The sequence below is a fragment of the Lathyrus oleraceus genome, chromosome 6 (genome assembly GCF_024323335.1).
Source record: "Lathyrus oleraceus cultivar Zhongwan6 chromosome 6, CAAS_Psat_ZW6_1.0, whole genome shotgun sequence".
Classification (NCBI taxonomy): Eukaryota; Viridiplantae; Streptophyta; class Magnoliopsida; order Fabales; family Fabaceae; genus Lathyrus; species Lathyrus oleraceus.
In genome coordinates, this window is record NC_066584.1 from 358,485,347 (window position 1) to 358,507,061 (window position 21,715).

Here is a 21,715-nt window from a genome sequence, read left to right on the forward strand (position 1 = left end):
AACAATTGGTCCAAGCTCTAGGTTAAATATGACTCCAACTTAGTGGTCAAAGCTTTTGCTTCCTATAACACAGATATGGTCCCATGGCAGACCAGAACTAGATGGCACAAGTACTTCAAAATTATTTTGGATATGTCTTTTATTATTTAATATATTTTTAAGGAGAGAAATAGTTGTGCGGACTTTTTTTTTTTCTAACCTAGACCGCATCTACCGAGGCACATGTTAAAAAACTCATAAATAAAAAATTTGTATTGAAAAAAATAATAAAAGAATTAATTATGAAGTTGTATTAAATTTAAGATACAATTTTTAATAATTTTTTACTATATTTATCTCTCGTGCCCAACACAAGTTAGTATTACCCTATTTTTTATTTTTTACCTTGGATATATATATATATATATATATATATATATATATATATATATATATATATATATATAATATATATATATATATATATATATATATATATATATATATATATCAGGATTATGTAAAAAAAATTAGGGGTAATTTTTTATTTTTTACCTTGGATGTATATATCAGGATTATGTAAAAAAAACTAGGTTTAATTTTTTTAGATTTTCTTCCTCGTGAGGGGGTCTTGGTCTAATTCTCCCTATTTTTATGCCTCAATCTTTTTTTGGAATATATTATAATCTTATTTTAAAAAAATACTTGTGCAATATAATGTAGTTGATGTGTAGATTTATAAAGTTGCATTAGAAGTATATTTTCTGAATCTGATTGATTTCTTAGCTTATGTAAATATACTTTCAAATTTATTCCGATATAATATTTCTGGGATTTTTTTTACAAGACGAGAGAGTGTGATTTATTTATGTGTGAATTTGAAAATATATTTTTGAATTCTATAAATAGTTTTGATTCTTTATTAGAGTGAAGAAGTAAATCTTATGGTGCTTTAAAAAGAAGAAAAAATTACTGTATGCACTTTTTCTTTTTTTTAGCAAAAGAGGGTCAAGGCCTTTGTATAAAAGAAAGAAGGATAAGTTTACCGTATCTACCTTAGATTATCTATAAGTTTACAATGAATACTTTCAAAAATATTCACCCTAACCAATAAATTTATGATACACATTTTAAAATGTGCAAAAATTATATCATATCATTTTAAGCATTATGTTCATAAAATGTGATTCACTGTGGATATTTATATGGAATGGATAGTAGATATACTTTTATAAAATCAAAGTAATTGTCAAAACATGGGGCATATTAAGAAAGTGTGAAGATATATTTATCATGATTCATGAATAATATTACATCCACATGGATAACAAATCATATGGTTACTTTTTTTTTAAGAAAAAACACACTCCCCTCTCATCACTATTATAAACAACCCCTCTCATCACTATTATAAAATAAAAAAATTTAATTTATTGAATAAATATATATCTGATATTCAATAAACCTAAAAAAATAATTTGTTGCTTATAAAAGTGAGTGATCAGAGGATGTAATTACTAATAACAAGATTGGATTTATCTTTCAAAATAGTAGTAACTGCTCATTATAGAGGAGTCAAATTCGTTTACATAGCCCTGTATCGTTTGCGCTTACCTTTTCCCCCATGACTAAGCTAGTCAGTGTTCACACTTCTCAGGGCACAGCACACACCAGAGGCTTGATCTTTGAAATATTTTTCTTCCACTATGTTAAATATTGTAAACCAATTTCTACAATAACTGAGTAAATAATTACTCAATACAACCCCTGATTGAATTTTTTTTTCCTTAATGTCATATGCATGTATCTTCAGAGTTTCAATTTGTTATTTATCACTGAATCCATGAAGTGTCACCCAAGCATGTAAATCAAAAATAGTTTGTTAATCTGAAAGGATTTTTACATAATTATTACAGCTATATATAAGAACAATAAGAGTATTACACACAATGACCAGGGGCTAATGATTGATAAAAATAAGATACACGGTGACAGACTCACTTGGTCTTTGATGAAAACAATGCACCCTTTTTCTTTTTCTTGGGATTTTTTGAGTATTTTTTAGCACTACTGCATTCTGGGCAAAACCAATCTTCCTCAGGAACAGCTGTGAGCGGAGGGTTGCAGCAATCGATATGGGTACCCACTCCACAGCCAACAGATCCACTTTCATCTCCACAAATCAACATGACATTTCCTCTTTCCCGGGAGCCACATACTTGGCAAGCTACATCATCATCATCATCATCATCATCATTGCAATCCTTAGGAGGAATGACCTCTTCAATAATCTCTTCTGCCTTGATTTGAAGTTTTTCAAATGACCTATCCGCCCAGGCTTCAGTGTCATACAGTACATGTTTCTTAAGGGAGACTCCAGGCTTGCAGACATACTCAACCAAGTAGTCTGCTGCAACACAAGGTATCTCATGTTTTATGAACTCTTGGACCCACATATCAACATCTGGGATGCCAGGGCTAACTATGGCATAGTCAACCCCACTATTAAGGAAGCGAGTATAAGGAGGAGATGTCGCCAATATTGTTCCATCCCCAGCTTTGACCGCACGCTTCAGAGTATCCTGTGAAATAATTAAGTTGGATAAGAAACATGTGTCAAACTCATCAATACTTCTATTTGAGAGACAAACTGCATCATATTATGAGGACTAGTTGTAAAGCCTATACACATTACCATATGAAGGTGAAAAGAATATACAACATAAATCAAGGAAAACATACCAAAGGTGGAGCAAAATAGTCGCCATAAACAACTACACGCATCCCATAAAAGGCACCATGTCCTGTTCTTTCTTTCAACAGCCGCCACTTTCTTGGAGCTTCCATATTGATGGCACCACTATCCTCAGTGAGATGATTTTTGTGCCACTCATAAGGCTCCTCTGGCAAGAATTTTCCTGCCTGGCTACTAGCAGTTAAGTAATCAGTTTTAAGAATCCACCTGCATTGCACACAATACTAGTTAGACTATTTATATGCATGCAACAATGTTTAAACACTGTCAGTAACAAGGGGCAGGCTATGCAGACTTAATTTTTTAACATGCCTGCTTTTTCTTACCTTCCTGATGCAGTAGCAGCAAAAAATTTCTCTGTCCTCCTTATAGGGTCTGGAACAATGAAGTGTGTTGCCTGATATGACCACTTATGAGAATCACGGCAAACCCTTCCTTTCAAACACTTGATTACTTGTTGAAACTCCTTTCTTTGTAGACGATGGCCGCTTAAGATAAAACATGTAGCTTCAGTTTTTACTCTTGCATTAAATTCTGATATAGATGGACTGTGCTTCATTTTCTTAGACTTTATATTTGCTGGCTTAACACTAGATTTAATAGTTCGATTTCCAACACTTCTTTCCTCCACTAAATCGTGCTCTGCGACATTTGGTCTATTCTCCTTCTCCTCTTCAACAAAATTCTCTGGCTTATTTCTTGGAGCATTTGAGTTCTCACTTATATCAGAAGGTACAGACATTTCTTTCAGGATTTTTATCTTTGTCTCATCCTTTGTGTCATTGGGAATCATCTCCCCAGATACTGCCTCAACAGATTTTGCTATCTTCTTTGCAGCTGTGGTCTTCTTGGTTTTACTAGCAGGGCATTTTATATCAGAAGGTACAGACATTTCTCTCGGGGTTTTTATCTCTGCCCCATCCCTTGTCTCATTAGGAATCATCTCCCCGGATACTACCTCAACAGTTTCCGCTATTTTCTTTGCAGCTGTGGGCTTCTTGGTTTTACTAGCGGGACGTTTTATTGCTTGATGTTTTACTTTTAACTTTGAGGTTGGGTCTAAGAGTGAAGGTGGTTTCTGTTTTTCAGTTTCATTGGTGAATTTTTTAGGAGACGCTGCTTCTTCACATTTTTTATCAGGTTCAACTGCTTCTAACTTCTCTTCTAGATGAGGCAGGATTTTTATTTCTGCCTCATCCCTTGTCTCATTAGGAATCATCTCTAACGATACTGCCTCTACAGTCTTCGCTATTTTATTTGCAGCTCTGGGCTTCTTGGTTTTACTAGCAGGACGCTTTATCGCTTGATGCTTTACTCTCAACTTTGAGGTTGGGTCTAACAGTGAAGGTGATTTCTGTTTTTCAGTTTCATTTGTGAATTTTTTAGGAGGCATTACTTCACATTTTTTATCAGGTTCAACTGCTTCTAACTTCTCTTCTGTTGAGGTGTCAAGTTTTTTTGAAAGATGAACCAATTCTTCTTCAGGAGCCATACCCAACTCAGATTCACATTTGTCATCTGGAGCCTCTGTTTCGTCATCCAAAATATCAGTTCTGCCACCATTATCTTCTGCATATTCACTAACCGCCTTTTGCTCCATCAATTTGTTAACATCAAGGATTGGAGGTGATGCCTGACGCTTCTTAGCACCCGCAGTTGCTATTTCTTTGCTTCCACTGGAAGAACTTCCGCCTTCATCTTGATGCATAGTTTTATTCAAGCAAACTGAACTCTTCAGTTTAGCAGTAACACCTTTTCTGGGTCTAGAACCCAAAGTTCTCTTGACAGTTGATTTCTTGCAGGGTGACTTTCTAACCAGCTTATCGTTTTCTTCATTGCTTAAATCCCAATCATCAAGACCAGCAAACCCTTCACTCTTTGACTTCTTTCCTGGTGATGAAAAATCAAGGTTTGTAGTGATATTATGCTCCTCTGCTTTGTTATCACCTTGTCCCATTCCAAAACCTGTTATATCAGGATCACCACTAGTTTTAGACTTACTTAAGCTCTGAACAGCCTTTTGTGCTGAACTCAGATAAGCATTATTACATTGAGCCAACTCTGCATTTCCTGAGATAGGCTTATTAATTGCCACTGAGTTGGAGGCAGAAGCTGCAGATTTAGCAAGCAAGCAAGTATTTGAGTTATTTATACCATCTTTGCCAACAGAAAGAAAGCCATCCGACATAGGTGGTTCATCAACCACAGATGGGACTTTTAATCCTTGAGATTTACCATTTTTTAGCGGCGTCCTTTCAATAGACAATTTTGCATTACCAGTGATCTTTCTTGATTTTAATTTGGTAGAAGCAGCAGCTTCATTTGTCCTCTTTCGAGGCAATAAATTATTTCCATTACCCTCTTGAATAACAGCAGATTCTTTCCCAGAACCTTCAACACAAGCAGACTTGATTCCCTCACATGCCTTTTCTACCTTGGTGGAAGGGGTTTCAAGGTTGTTGCCTTCTCTACCTTCATATTCGTCTGATACCCTTGAAAAGGTAAATCCCTTCTGATTCTTCCTAGAATAACTCGCAGCACCAAGCTTTTCATCTGAATGTGCAAGTCCGTCAGCATTTGTAGAAGTTGATCTTGTGTGACTTAACTTCTCGGTCTCCAAAGTGTCATCCCGCAGATTAGGTTGCTGAGCAGATGAACTTGTATTTCCAGTAATGCCTATATCCTGGAAGCCATGTGCCTTCAGAAAAACAGCATTTTTAGAGTCAATGGTCTTAACATATGATTCAGGTATCTTACATGATGTAGAACGCCAAGAAACATCGAGAACCTGACAGCTTACCTTCAAGTCACTAACATTATTCAAGTCTGCATCTTGATCAGAATTGTTCTTATTTCTTGTAATAGTTGAAGGATCTTCAACGTTATTGACGTTTGGCAAGACCTGTGGACCAGTAGAATCTGGGATGGCATTTGATGCCTCCTCTCGTAAAGTTTTGGACAATCCATGAGTCACAGCTGTACCAAATTTTGAACCAGGGGGGCTTTTGCTTATATTCCTTCCCCCTAATTGCCCCAGCTTGGAATCTTCAGCCTCGTCCTCAGAATCTTTAGCCTCTTCCACCATTATCTCCAATTCAAAACCACTGTTTGAGAATGAAATAAAAGTTGAGTTATTATTTGAAAATGGATAACATGGAAAAGCCAAGGGAAATAACATGTAAATGATTATGACATCTTAAGAAAATAATAAATTATTGCATCGAAATCTTAAAGCTTTTAAACAATAATATAATATGTATTTTCAATTACATATTGTATGCCTATTAAAGTAATTCATCTAATTGCCACAAATAAATCAGGAACGCCTTGGAAAGTTGAAATCCCAAAGAATACTATACTGGGTAGGCACAAGTTACATGATGCATCATGTTATTATGATGTTGGTCAAAGCAACAGCAACAAAAACAATAACAATCAAGTTTTATCCCACTAAGTGGGATCGGCTACATGGATCAAGTTATGCCATAATGTTCTATCAAAGACTAGGTTTCTATCTAATTCGTTAATCTCAAGATCTTTTTTAATAGTTTTTCTGACAATTTTTTGAGGTCTTCTTCTACCTCCATTTGTTTGACTCATATACATTTGATCTACTCTCCTTAAAACAGAATCTACATGTCTTCTCTCTATATGTCTAAATCACCTAAATTTATTTTCCACCATCTTTTCTAACGTAGGTGTTACCTTAACACTCTCTAATATTATTATTTCTAATCTTATTCCATCTAGTTTTACCACACATTCAACCCAACATTTTTATCTCTACTATACTTATTTTATTATCCTGTGGCTACTAAACCGCCCAACATTCTGCCATATTATATTCCTATATTCCACACAATAAGCTAAAATGTCTTTTCATAAGATCAATCATCACAATCATTGTCAGGTTTGCCCAATAATAACAGGAAAAAATCGTTAACAATCCTCAATTACAAGTGTCCATGATAAATATGTATGGAGAGAAAAATATCCCCCTCTTCAACCTTTATGAATGTCAGTATGTTAGAGGTGAAACACAACAGTTACATTGCCTGCTACAATGTGATAAAAACATATTCTAAATGATATTAACTTTTATTTATACTATGGTACAATGCCTAACCTCTTGTTATATTTGTCTTCAGGAAGAAGCACCCAATCCTTCAAGCTTAAAAAATAAACAGTGAGTTAGACTTGGAAAACAAAGAAAAATGTAATCATTTGAACCGATAACTTGTAAGAGCTTAAATACATGAGATTTCATCAATATCCATGTAAAGTGATAAACCTTGTAATTCCAAGTGAAGCAAGAGATAAGGCATACATACCAATCTTCCAGCCAACGATGATTAACTAGCTTTATTGTGCCCATTCTCTTTGCAAGTACGTACTTTTCCCCTATATGCCAAAGTTTAAAAAAATTGTTTTGAAATTGAAAGTCAGATTTCAAAACGGAATTTAAAACAAAGGAGGAATGAAATGATATTCATACACATCAATAATGAACAAAGTACCAATTATGTCCCTGAAATTACACCATATCTCTTATTTTGTCTCTCAAGTTAATGAAAAATAATCAGTAGACTAGTCACTAACACTTTGTCAAGTCTCTTACGTTAGTCCCTATTGTTTTGTGACATTAATCAAAATATAGGAGCAAGAACTAAATATACAAATCTGACAAAACGTTGCGACTACTTGTGAAACATAAGGAATACTAACTACATATTATTTTCATTTACTTTGAGGGACGAAGCTGGAAGGAGAGAATGTGTAAATTCAGAGATAAAATGGGTGGTTTACTCCATTAGAAATCTATAAGTGAAACCAATGAATTGATCAAAAGCAGTATCGGCATGCTCTTGATTGCAAATACCAAGAACAGATATAAAACACACCTTCAAATTTGTAGCATACAAGATGAGTAACCTTGTTTGCCACCAACGGCTTAGAAAACCCTGCACCCATCAAGCCAACCATAGTCTGAAGAGAGAAAATATGGTGAAGTCAAGAACTGTTACATAACAATGTGCATAAGCTCTTCGGCAAATTAAAAATGACAAAGTATAACAGATGCTCGCCATAATGTCTTCCCGATCCTGGTGTATATAACCAGTCAAGCAAACAAACAGATCTTTTGCACCAGGAATTCCATTCAAGTCTTTAAGCGGTTTGTACATAACCTAGTAAATGGAAAACACAATTAACACTGCTTATAAGGTGACATTTCAAGAAACTTTTCCTACAAAATCAAAAAGTACATGCATAAACTCTGCAACTAGTTCTCAAAATGATTTGCTAAAGTTCAAGAGTTTCTTGACAGTGTAAAAAAAATTAAAAATGATATATATTATGCCTAATTTTGTATAAATAAATTCATTGAAGTGTGAAAAACTTCAATCATTTCTAATCCTTTTTATGTGAAATGTAAAAAGTACATAGAAGTTTAGTAGTACTAAGAACCAACTAACCAAGCCTATACATCAAACAGCTTCAAGAATCAATCAATTCCATTCTCAAACTATATATCCAATAAATTCATTTAGGTGAAGGAATTTTCTCTACCATGGGTTTCTTCGGTTTTTCAATCCTGTTTGAATTAAAATATCTTCAACTTAAAAATATCTCCCATCTTATTCATTGCTCTCATTAAGCCTTTATCTGCACATGCTACTTCCAACTATTGATCAAATACATTCATTCCTCTCTTTTTTTCTCACTACCCAATTTATCCAACTCAGCATTCTCATCTATACAATACTTTCATCCACTTATTGCCATTTCACTGGTGGAGTCTTACAATATCAGTTGTCGGGACTCAGATCAAAATTAGAATGCCTGAGTTCTGATTTATGTAAATCAAGTCCAAAAATACAAGTGGACAGATACATGACTGCATGAATGAAGGGATTCAATTCCCACTTCAAAGCCCAATATTCACTTCCAAGACCAGTTTCATGGTAATTCTCGACGGGAATCCTACAGTTGATTCCTACTAATCTCCTTATAAGCTTCTAACTAGAGCCAATAAACATACCCTGCAGCCTCTACTAGTATGCTTCCTACTAATCTCCTTATAAGCTTCTAAATAGAATCAATAAACATACCCTGCAACCTCTACTAGTATGTCTAAGTAAAATATTCACTGTTTGATAATTAACCAATAATCATTTATACTAATACTGATGATGAATGTGACAGAAATTCATGAATTATGTTAAGACGGTACCAAAATACATTCGAATTCCAATAAAAAACAGCAAGAGAACGAAAGAAAGAAGAAACTAACCGATGTAACATCAACGGCCATTCCAATATCAGCACTGTGTTCAACCCACAATGCCGTAACCAGCGTCTTTCCATCATCTCTTGCAGCAACACACACGGGATCGTCCTACAGACACGCAGTTCACTTCCTTGAATCCAAATTAAGGGAAAACAAACAAGGAAAAAGAAACAGGAAATCGAACTCACATAGACAAGGTTATGAACAATAACATGAGTACAATTCCCAGTGTTCTTCCCCGCATCAATTCCACCGCCATTCACAAGTTTGAATCGTATCTATACAACAACAAAAAATAGAAATTTATCAAATTAGAGAAAGAAAAAAACTTCTAGATCGAAAATTTAAAAGAAAATGAAAAGAGGGAAAACCTTGCTTTCTGTGAGAGGGTCGAAACCAAAGAGGGTGAAACGAACACCGCGAAAGACTCGCGGTGAGTGATTGGTTTCAAGCATTTGAGAATAAATCGAAGCGAAGTTGGAGATTCAGTGCAGATAATAAACGGATGCAAATTTGCCCCTTTTTTATTTTTGAAGGCAAAACTTCTCCTAGAAGACTTGTGATATGGTAATAGTTCAGTTTAGCGGTGAAGGGTTTTAATTTTTTTTTCGTTTTTATCTATTTAGATTATTCGGCTTTAAAAAATGCGAGGGAATGTTTATCACATTCGTCTTTTTGATTTTAGTGGCGGGAGGATGAAATCGAAAAACGGCATGGACCCAGGCCCGTATAAATTCCAGTTGGACCGATCATTCTAGATATTTCAACATTGAATTTGACACCCTACCATTTGAACCTCGCATCCCTCATTGCGCATAAAAAGATAATATTTGTCCTTATAAATTTATTTTATTACATTTTTTTATTTGCAGGATCTACGCACGATTTTGAAAAAGTATGGGATAAAATCGGAAATTTGAATTATACTATTGAAAATTTTAAAAATAATACGTTTTATACTGTGAATGTCAAAATTTCTGATATTAATTCTAACATTTATATCGGAAATTTCTAAATTTCCGATACAAAGTCCCATGGAAATTCTCAGAAATTTCAGAATTTCCAGTAGATATAAAAACTTTGTTTTGTACCAGAAATTCTGGAATTTCCGGTATGAATAAAAACGTTGTTTTTTTACCGAAAATTTGTAATTATAAAAACTTTGTTTTTTATTGGAAATTCTGAAAAAAATTATAGTTGCTATTTTTTTCCTTCTTTTATAGTGAAATGGCTAAGTAGGGTTAGTTTTGTCCACCTCAAAGCATTCGACGTCGATAGGTACGATCAGTTGAGCAGCTCATAGATGAGGTGGCAGATGAGGTGGGAATGCCAAATGTTGTTGTTGTATATGAGATTGTTGTTGGGGAGATTGTTGAGGGGGTTGATGTTGATGTGGTTGCTGGTGAGGTGTCTGTGACGGTATGGTTATGTTTAAAGTATCCCACAACCAGTTCCATATATACTATATGTCGGCATTGATTGGTGGTTTCATAGTAACTTCATCAGCTCTGATCATGCCATTAGAGAATGAGTAGTTAGGGTTAAGCACCCCTCACGGTGCGAGGATGGTTATTTAGAATGGTACCTCATTGTATCACACACATGCATCATTCAACTTGTTGAGGATACAAGTGATGTTGGACGTTCTGATGTTATGGTACTTGTTGAAGATGTGTCGTTGTCGCCTCCTACAACTGATGCCGATGACCAGCAGCGCCTCCGGATGATTGCAGTTATTATGGATAACCTCGTGGGTTTGGTAAACCTATATGGTGAGGTTTATAGTGGATTGGCTCGGGATACACACATAGCATGTGGGGGCCTATTTAGAGATCTTTTGTATAATATGTATTATTTGTATTATTTGTATATTACTCAGACATCTTCATCAAAAACTTTTTTGTTATATGATATTTTTTATCTTCCATTCATGCAACATCAACATAAACTAACATTTGATAACCGATTACATAACTTAAAAAACAATGATAAATAAGAAAACCTAGACACTACCAAATGATTCTGGATGTTTCATTATCTTCATTATGTCGTCGACGGACCTTGAAATCTCAGCATCTAACTCGATCGGCCCCTTTGTTATCCTACTGCGAAATGATTTCCACATATCCTTCACATCTTCATTTGTCTTCAACTCAATAAGTTTATATTTCACCCTCCCGTAAGTATTAATCAAATCTTCATGAAACTCGATCTTTCTCACCTTTCTGTTTTTGATATCGGACAACAATTCATTCAACTTGGACGTCAAGCCGATGAGAGATGTGGTGTCATTCAAAAGTCGAAACTCTACGGGAGGTGAAGCTTCGTTGAAGTACATTTATGCCTTAATAAAAAATCAAGGAAGTGGTATTTTTTGAGATTTTTTATCAAACAACAGGTGGTCTCCCTATTTATACATTTTGCATTTACTCAGGACCACACAAAATTGTCGGTGCAATCACAGTCATCCAAAATTATCGGCAAAATCCTGAGCGTTTAAATTTTCAAATAAATAACACTACCAGAAATTTCACTTTGGTTGAAATTTCTGGTATCAACTAGTAAATTTCAAATTTCCAAAATTAATTGGAACATGCCGAAAATTTTGAAATTTTCAATATGCCGAAAATTTACAATACACTATCAAAAAATTTGTTCGTACTAGAAATTTCATTTTTGCCTACCAGAAATTTCATTCAATTGTCAATCAAGGGTAGTTTTGGCAATTTGAAAGTATGAGGTGACAAGTTTAATTAGGGGAGTGGCAGGTTAAAAGCTCTAGATTTTTTAGGAAATTTTTAATCTCATCCTAATAGGTGGAAAATTACCCTATGAAAATCTAAATATGCTTCTCTAGTTTAGGAAATGCATTTTCATATGCATTATTTGTCTAACTAAAACACATATCGACCAGGTCTCGTCCCACTTTTTAAAAAAAAATATTCCAGAGATGCATCTTCGAACTCACTCTATCAATTTATTCATATTTAAAAATAAGACATTAAGGGGGTAGAACTGAAATGCAACTGTTGAAACTTCTGGATGATAATTATTATGTATCTAGGTATCGAACATGTGATGATGGACTAACTGTTAGAGATATATTTTGAACTCATCTTGATTCCATAAAGTTGTTCAACATGTTTCCTATTATATTCATCATTGATTCAACGTATAAGACCAACAAGTACAAACTTCCACTATTGGAAATTGTGGGTGTTACCTCTACCGAGAAGACGTATTATGTCGGGTTTGCATTTCTAGAGAGTGAAAAAACGGAAAATGTTACTTGGGCTTTAGAAGTGTGTCGAACAATGTTAAAGGACAAAGAAGACACGCTGAAAATCATTATCATCGACTGTGATATTGCATTGATGAATTTGCTTGCAAATGTGCTTCCTACTTCATACACGTTACTTTACATGTATCACATCATAAAGAAAGTGACAAGTCGAGTTAAACCCATGATAGGGACCAAACAAATTAAGGGGGAAAACTGAAAAATGGCCAAAGCTAGTGTGATAGTGGAAATAATTGATGCATGGGATTTGATAATAAATTCTTCTACGAAAGAATTATATATCGATACAGTTATACATTTCAGGAAGGTGTGTGAGAAATATTCAAATTTGTTGAAAATATATTAAAAATACAATTTTGAACCAAGTAAATGAGAAGAATATTTGTGCTTAGACTGAGCAGGTTAGACACCTTGGAAATACAAAGACTAGTTGAGTTTAGTCTGTGCATACTACACTGAAGAATTGATTGGAAAATAATAGGTGTGATTTGTGTAAAGATTTGGACTTTGTGAACCGAATGATCCCAAATCAGCATAATAAGATACATGTATCATTTGGTTGCAACATCGTAGTGTTGAAACATAAATTCAAATATGACGGTCTTTATTCTAAGTTGATGGGTAACACATCTCGAGCAGGACTGAATTTTATTTTTCACAAAGCCAAACAAGTTGAGAATGTAGGTTCTGATAGCTCAAAGTATGATTGCACACTTAAGAAAGCATATGGTCTCCCATGTGCTTGTCTAGTTTCAAAGAAGGTGAAACATGATAGCCTGATGCTAATGGATGAGGTTGGCACTCGCCGAAAAAGGCTAATGTTTGATGATGATATTATGATGAATGATGGTAAATTGAATATCTCTACCTTGAGCGAATGTGAAGTGATTACTAAGAGAAACTCCACATCAAAGAGTAATTGAGGAAAATTGTTTATCCATAAACTATTTATTTGAAACCATTTTCTAAACCGGTAAAAACAAAAGGTGCTCCTATGAAGGTTAAACCAACACTGAGTGACAATTCAACGATGCAGACTCCTTCCTAATTTGAACATGTTGACAAGCTATTTATGGATTCTCCAACTCCAAAATCTAAAAAAAAGTGTTTTTAAATGAGCTCGCACTAGCAAACCACCTCCTTCACCGCTTTTACCAAAAATTCAATTCATTGATGAGATGCCAATTTTTATGCACAAATACATTGAATGGTTCGTCAATGTCGAGGGTGACAGTAATTGTGGTTTTAGAGTTTTTTTTGCATTGCTCAGTAAAGGAGACGAGGATCATCCATTTGTTTGCATTTAACTTATAAAAGAGTTGAAGGGTTTTTGGGATATGAACAAATTATGGGAAATTATAAAGTGATGATGTGTTGGTGTTTGGTGAATGAATTGTTGAGATATGTACATGGTTGATGATGAAAATCCTTGAAAATATTGTGAGGGGTGTTTATAGGACAGAAATTGGGGTTTGGGATGTGTTGGGTGTTGTAAGACCCCAATTTTGACCAAGATCCCTCATGTTATCTCATCATATGCATTGGCTTTGGGATCACACATTGGCATCCTCCTTACCTCTCATTCATTGGGTTTGCATTGGCAGAGATCACCAAGCACACTTGATTGTATCATATATTATTTTTCTTTGTTTACTAACCAAAATACCAAAAATATGTCTATGTATATCTTTGTTTCTTTTGTAGGTAATGTGTGCATCCACCAATGCCTCGTCAAGCTCACAATTAGGGTTTGAGACCCTCAGTGCAAGGAGATCATTCAAGAGATGATTCACATTGGTTTTATAAATCATATATGGGTCCCCATAATATTCACTTATCATTTTGATCAAGAAATCATCAAGAGTTTGAAGTCTGTTTGCCCTGGAAGCCCTAATTCATTAGGGTATCTTCTGTGACTTCCTCAACAAGTTTCTTCATCATTTGGTCAAATATTTCAAGGGATACTTCATATTAAATCATCCTATACATATATGATCGTCCATGAGTCCCAAAGATCAAGAGAACTTCAAGTTTGCAAGTTGGTCCAAGGAGGTTGACCAGAGAAAGTAAACTGGTCAAAACCGGGGTTCCCTAGACCCTATCTCCTATAATTTTTGTCATATGAAAATTATTCCAAGAGAAAGGTTACTCTTCATGACATTCCAAACAACTTTAATGCTGACATCAAGAGCTAGTTTTGCTTGAAAAGTCACTTTTTATGGTGAAAGATTATAGGTCATTTTGTTTGTACCCTAATTAAAAGATCAAATTCCAAGGACCATAACTTGCTCAAATTTTATGATATGAATTCCATACAAGTTTAATGATAAATTTAAGGATGTCTTTTCCAACTTTCATTCTTTGATAAATATCAAATTCAACTTGCAAGGGCATGTGCCAAGAGGAAACATTATAGGTCATTTTGGACCATTACCATTGAACAAGCAATTTTCCCCAACTTATAAAATGCATAACTCCTTCATTCCAAATCCAAATAAGGTCTAATTTATGACCAAATTGAATAGGATTGAAAGATTTACAACTTTGATGAAGGAACTTTTTCCATTTGAAGCTCGTAAAAAAGGTTATCTAAGGTGGAAGAAGTGGATATTTGACTTGGTACTTCAAAAAAATTCAATTATGTTTGATTTCTCACTTCCACCTGAAAATTCATCATGATTTATGGTTCAAATGTAAAAGTGCTCAACATTAAATTTTTTACCCTTGATGTTACCTTTCCAAAAAGTCCAAGATCACTTCATTTGGACAGGATTTGATGGACTTGCACATGGCTCATTTGTTGGGTTTATTTTGGCAAATTTTGGATTAAAATGATCATTTCTCTTTGCATGCTTCCATATGGTGACCTCAGTATTCTATATGCATGAATTAAAGTTGGATTACATAATTCTTTAGGCCCAAATAATTGCCCATGTATCCATTCACCATTGTTACTAATTTTGGAAAAAAATTCAAAGGGGTGCAAGAATGAATTCAATTGTCTATATAAACAAGTCCCTGGCTTCAGAAATAACGCACACACCTTGCCCAAGCTTTGCCAAGAGATATCAGAACCTCACACCATAGAACTCTTTGCAGATTTCTTTGAAATCAAGTTTAAATTTCACCTTCTATTTTGAAGTTCAAACTCCAAGGATTCATAGCCTTTTTCATCTCAATTGATCACAGCAAGCAAGAGGAGGAAGAATCAAGCAAATTCGGATCGAGATCAAGCCAATTTGAAGTTACTCAAAGGTGATTTTTAAGAAACTTTAAACCTTCGATTATCTCTCAATTCTTCACCATTCTCTTTGATTTTTGGTTGGCTGAAGTCCTACCAATGTAGGCAACAAGATTGAATTCCTTTGAGGTCAGATCAAAGCAACTCAGTTCATGATCCTCAAAATTCAAATCCCTGTATCTTTCAATATACTTGGAATTGGAGAAAAGTAAGGCCATATTCGAGCTCCTGAGCATTTTTTTCTTTAAAATCATGTCCTTGTTTTTCATTTTGGTGATGGTTGGTGGTCATCCAGACCGATGAGGTTCACCGGAGAAGATGATCGGAGCCTTAGATCCGGTGGTGTGTTGGCATGTTCCCAACCCTTTGATCTATTCAAAATGTTTTAATCACGTCCATTGGTTCTTATTACCATTCTCGAAGCACGTTTGACTTGGTCTTTGATGGACTGCACGTGTGTGGCCATCATATCGTTTCATTTTGGTGGTTATTGATTATTTCACAAAGTGGGTTGAAGCGACATCGTATGCAAATGTAACTAAGCAAGTTATTGTAAGGTTTATCAAGAATCAGATTATATGCCGTTATGGTGTGCCAAGCAAGATCGTTACTGATAATGAGTCAAACTTGAATAATAATATGGTGGAAGCTCTTTGCAAAGACTTCAAGATTGCACATCATAATTCTTCTCCTTACAGACCTAAGATAAATGGGGTTGTTGAATCTGCGAATAAGAACATTAAGAAGATTAATAAGATGCTCCCATTTGATTTGCATGGGTATTATACATCCATCCACACTTCAACAGGGTCAACAATTTTCTCTCTCGTTTATGGCATGGAAGATGTGTTCCCCGTAGAGGTTGAGATCCCCTCATTGTGTGTATCGATGGAAGCCAAGTTGACTGAAGTTGAATGGTGTCAGACCAGATATGATCAGTTGAATTTGATTGAAGATAAGAGATTAACTGCCATTTATCATGGTCAGTTATATCAACAGAGAATAAAGAAAGCTTTTGATAAGAAGGTCAAACCTCGCATGTTCAGAGCAGGTGACCTCGTACTCACGAAGATTTTATCTTTCAAACCTGATGCCAGGGCTAAATGGACTTCTAGTTATGAAGGCCCGTATATTGTTAAGAGAGTCTTATTAGGCGGTGCATTGATTCTTACAACCATGGATGGTGAAGAGTTTACACGTCATGTGAATGCCGATGCAGTCAAGAAATACTTTGCCTAAAAGAGAAAAGAACAGCTCGCTAAGTCAAAAACCCGAAAGGGCGGCTTAGGAAAAACATAAGCGTCTCGGTGGATTGAAAACCCGAAAGGGCGATCCAGGAAAAAGTTAGAGACATAAAACATAAAAACTTATCCCGGTAGATTGACTACTCTACCTTAGGGCAATCTAGGCAAAAATTAGGGAATATGGCAAGTAACTGCATCCGACTGGTCCCAATCTTTGAACAGTTTTGAGCAAGTCATTTAGTTTTGGTTCATCATTCTCAACCAAAGACAAGAGTACAATGGATTTCAAAAGTTGGTAGGGAGAATAGTGATCATTGTATTCAATGTAGCCCTTTTCCATGTAAATTACCACTTTCAAACTTTGTAAAGATCCATGGAGTCCCGCCATTCGTGGACCACCATTCTATTAAATAAAGTTAAGTTTTTCTTCCAATTATTTCTATTCTTATTTACTTGTGTTAAATAAAATTGAATTTTTATGATGATAATTTTGAAATAAATCAATGAATAATTATTTTTCTTAAAATAATAAAAGCAGTCACTTTAAGAATAACCAATTTTAGTAAGGAATGTCAACAACATTCTGAGAACAGGTAAGTCTTGAAGTGTGAAGCATTGTTGGTTTTCCCCGAGCAAATGGTTTGGTAACTTTTTCCTCCCCAACAGTTTGCCATTTATCCCCAGCTTTGTTGATGAGTTTTCCCTGAATATTTCATCATCCCCAGTAGAGTTGGTGGGTCTCATCTCCAATTGAGTTGGCGACTAGTCCCCTTTGCAAACCCATATTCCCCAATTGAGGTGCTCATGTTTTATATCCCCCCGTTTGGGATTTGGATGACCAGACCCTGGAGATCCTGAACCTTTATTTGGTTTCCATTTGCATTTGATTGTGTTGTATAACTTCGGCAGTTTCTCCTTTGTGTGAATCAGACCTGGTTATCTTTACTTTGGAATTGGCTTATTTCATAATTTCCAAGAAGATTTTGATGATTATTGAGGAGTTTTGAGGTCTTTGTCACAACATCCCCCAACAATTTGCTTAATTCCTCATGCAGAGTTTTATCTCTTGTATTCCCCGACAGAGTTTATCTTCAGATAGAAGTTCCCTCTTCCCCGACAATGATTGACTCTTATTAGTATTTGATTTCGTCCCCTGCAAGGCTGTCTCCCATTTAACATGGTGTTGACTTAAAATTCCCCGCAATGTTGATTTGTTTGGATCCTCAGCAGATCCTTCCATATCCTCGGCATGTTTGGTTGATCATCATTCAGCAGTGCTCTCCTCCCGCAGAGTTTTCCATGATTGATTGAAAACATGTTCTCTATGAATTTCCAAGCCATAGTTGATTTATGTAGAGCTAGATGATTTATTTTCATCCCTAGCATTTTCTCTAGTCGGTGTGTCCATCTTGTTGAGATTAGCCGAGTGTTGTAATGATGATTCAAATCTTTGTTATTTGTATCCTTGTGATGTGTTGTCAGCATAATCATAATCATATACATGCATATTCATGCATAAAACATAGCATCCGATATTTCATTTTTCATTTTTATCGCATTGGTTTTTCTCATGATCCCCTGCTTTGGTGATGTTATCTCCCCATGCAGATTTGGTGTGTCTGTCCTCCTTCAATTGTAGAATGTCAGCCCCTTAAGCAAAAAGAGTTTAACCTTTCTCATTCCCCACTGAGTTATTCCCTCGTGGACGATTGTTATTCCAGTTTGCTCCCCAGTTAATTATTTGGACGGAACCACTCCCCTTGTGTTATATCCTCATTGGGTTGAGTCTTTGTTTAAATGTTTCTTTCTAGTTTTTACCTAGATGGATCTTTTGGTCTCCAATAGTCTATTACCCAATAACTGGTAATATTTGTCTTGATGTTGAGTACACTACTTTTGCCCAATACCTGATAAAATGTAATCTACTTCCTTGTTTTCCCCAGCGGATTCGTTTTCACGTTTCTCCGGTAAGTTTATCCTTGATATGTTCATCTTGACCGGTGACGAATATTCTTCCTTTTTGGTTTTCTATCCAGTAAAAAGGTAGTTGTAATCCCTATTTTATTCCGCAGATAGTCTATCCTTGATATGTTCATTTTAACTAGTGACATATTTTCTGTTCTTTGTGGTATTCTACCTAGTAACCGGTAGTTATAATTCATACTTTCCCCCTGCTAAGTCTATCCTTGATATGTTCATCCTAACCGATGACAGATATTTTCTCTTTGGTATTCTGCCTAGTAACTGGTAGATATAATTCCTATTTTTCCCCGGCAGTATATCCTTGATATGTTTACCCTAACCGGTAACAGATATTCTTCCTCTTTCCCCAGGTGGTTTAACCTTGGTATGTTCATCCCAACCAACGAGGGATATTCTTCCTTTGAGTTTATCCTTGATATGTTGACTTTAACCTGTGACAGATACTCTCTTTGTTGGTCTTCTGCCCAATAACCGGTAGTTGTAAATCCTATTTGATCTGTTTCCCCGGTAGGTTATTCTTACCCAGTTGACCGGTATTGAATACACCTTTTTTTTCTCAATGAGTCATCTTTGATATGTTTACCCTAACCGGTAACAGATGTCCCTATGTCGGAGTGTATTATCTTTCTCCCCAGTAATCGGTAGTAGATAATATATCTCTTGTACTCCTGTGTTAAAGTCCATTCTTCCCCAGTTGAGTTTGAGTGTGTATTTCCTCTGTGAATTCACCGTCCCCTGTTGGTTTGAATATTTCGGTTTTGTTCTGATCTATTCTTATCCCCTGCAGATTTCCCTTATCTCTATAAAGGGTCCTTCCATTGATTTATTCCCATGGAAATCCCTCGCATCTCCCAGCAGTTTTTAAGTCGTAGCCTAGCCTACGCACAACATTATCCCCAGAGTCTTTGTCTCTCCAGTGAGTTTTTGCCTTATGGAATGCATTATGCTCCTGTGGACTTTCAGTCTCTCCGTATTATTTTCCGTTATGGAAATTTATTCTCTATAAAGATTGTTTTAACATTCATATCATATGCATCATAAGGTCTCTTAGGGACCAAAATTTGTTTCTAGATATTGTTATTTAAGTCCATTTTAGTGAGTTGATACGAAGATTTTAACCTTCACATCCTAAGTTAGAATGTCCTTAAATATGGGCGATTGTAAGATCCTAATTTTGACACTAAGATCCCTTATTCTATCTCATCATTTGCATTTTTCTTTAGGACCACACTCTGGCACCCTCCTTACCCTTCATTCATTGGGTTTGCATTGGGAGAGATCACCAAGCACACTTGATTGTATCATACTTTATTTTTCTTTGTTTATGAACCAAAATACCAAAAATATGTCTATGTATAGCTTTATTTCTATTTATGACATTCCAAACAACTTTCATGTTGACATCAAGATCTAGTTTTGCTTGGAACGTAATTTTTTATGGTGAAAGATTATAGGTCATTTTGTTTGTGAACTAGTTAAGAGGTCAACTTCCAAGGACCATAACTTGCTCAATTTTTATGATATGAAGTCCATCCAAGTTTAATGATCAATTTCAATATGTACACTCCAACTTTTATTATTTGATAAATGCCAAATTCAACTTGCAAGGGCACATGCCAAGAGGAAACATTATAGGTCATTTTGGACCATTACCATTAAACAAGCAATTTTCCTCAACTTCTAAAATGTATAACTCCTTCATGCCAAATCTAAATGAGGTCAAAATTATGACCAAATTGAAGAGGATTGAAATAACTACAACTTTGATGAAGGAATGTTTTCCATTTGAAGCTCATAGCAAAAGTTATCTAAGGTGGAAGAAGTAGATATTTGACTTGGTACTTAAAAAAATTTCAATTATGTTTGATTTCTCAAACTTCCACCTTAAAATTCATCATGATCCAAGATTCAAGTGGAAAGGTGTTCAACATGAAAGTTGTTACCCTTGATGTTACCTATTCAAAAAGTCTAAGATCACTTCATTTGGACAATATTTGATAGACTTGTGCATGGCTCCTTTGTTGGATTTGTTTTGGCAAGTTTTGGATTCAAATGATCATTTCTCTTTGCATACTTCCATATGATGACCTCAGTATTCATTATGCATGAATTGAAGTTGGATTGCATCATTATTTAGGCCTAAATCATTGTACATACATCCATGCACCATTGTTACTAATTTTGGCAAATTCTCAAAAGGGTACAAGAATGAAATCAATTACCTATATAAACAAGTCCTTGGCTTCATAAATAACACACACACTTTGCCCAAACTTTGCCAAAAGATCTCAAAACCTCACACCATAGAACTCCTTGTAGATTTCTTTGCAATCGAGTTTGAATTTCACCTTCTGTTTTGAAGTTCAAACTCCAAGGATTCATAATCTTTTTTATCTCAATTGATCATTGCAAGCAAAAGGAGGGAAAATCAAGCAAATTCAGATCGAGATCAAGCCAATTTGAAGCTACTCGAAGGTGATTTTTCAGAAACTTTAAACCTCTGATTCTCTCTCAATTCTTCATCATTCTCTTTGATTTTTGATTGGCTGAAGTCCAACCAATGTAGGCAACAGGGTTGAGTTGCTTTAAGGTTAAATCTAAGCAACTCATTTCATGATCCTCAAAATTCAAATCCCTGTATCTTTCAATATACTTGGAATTGGAGAAAATTGAGGCTAGATTCGAGCTCCTGGGCATTTTTTTCTTTAAAATCATGTCCTTGTTTTTCATTTTGGTGATGGTTGGTGGTCATCCAGTCCGGTGAGGTTCACTGGAGAAGATGATCGGAGCTCTAGCTCTAGTGGTGTGTTAGCATGTTCCCAACCCTTTGATCCATTCAAAACGTTTTAATCTCGTCCCTTGGTCCTGATTACCACTCTTGCAGCGCATTTGACTTGGTCTTTGGTGGACTGCACACATGTGA

General features: G+C 35.3%; 1 protein-coding gene across 1 annotated transcript; it reads right to left on the reverse strand.

Moving 5' to 3' along the window:
* Positions 1 to 1,843: 1,843 nt before the first annotated feature.
* LOC127091354 (BRCT domain-containing protein At4g02110) lies at positions 1,844 to 9,631 on the reverse strand. The gene is made up of 11 exons (XM_051029972.1): positions 9,395 to 9,631; positions 9,212 to 9,301; positions 9,027 to 9,131; positions 7,819 to 7,920; positions 7,636 to 7,720; positions 7,066 to 7,135; positions 6,861 to 6,905; positions 5,535 to 5,838; positions 3,061 to 5,432; positions 2,722 to 2,941; positions 1,844 to 2,561 (listed from the first exon to the last, which is right to left on the reverse strand). The coding sequence occupies exons 1-11, from the start codon at positions 9,476 to 9,478 to the stop codon at positions 1,977 to 1,979; spliced, it is 4,062 nt and encodes a 1,353-aa protein (XP_050885929.1). The 5' UTR covers positions 9,479 to 9,631; the 3' UTR covers positions 1,844 to 1,976.
* Between the last annotated feature and the right edge of the window lie 12,084 nt (positions 9,632 to 21,715).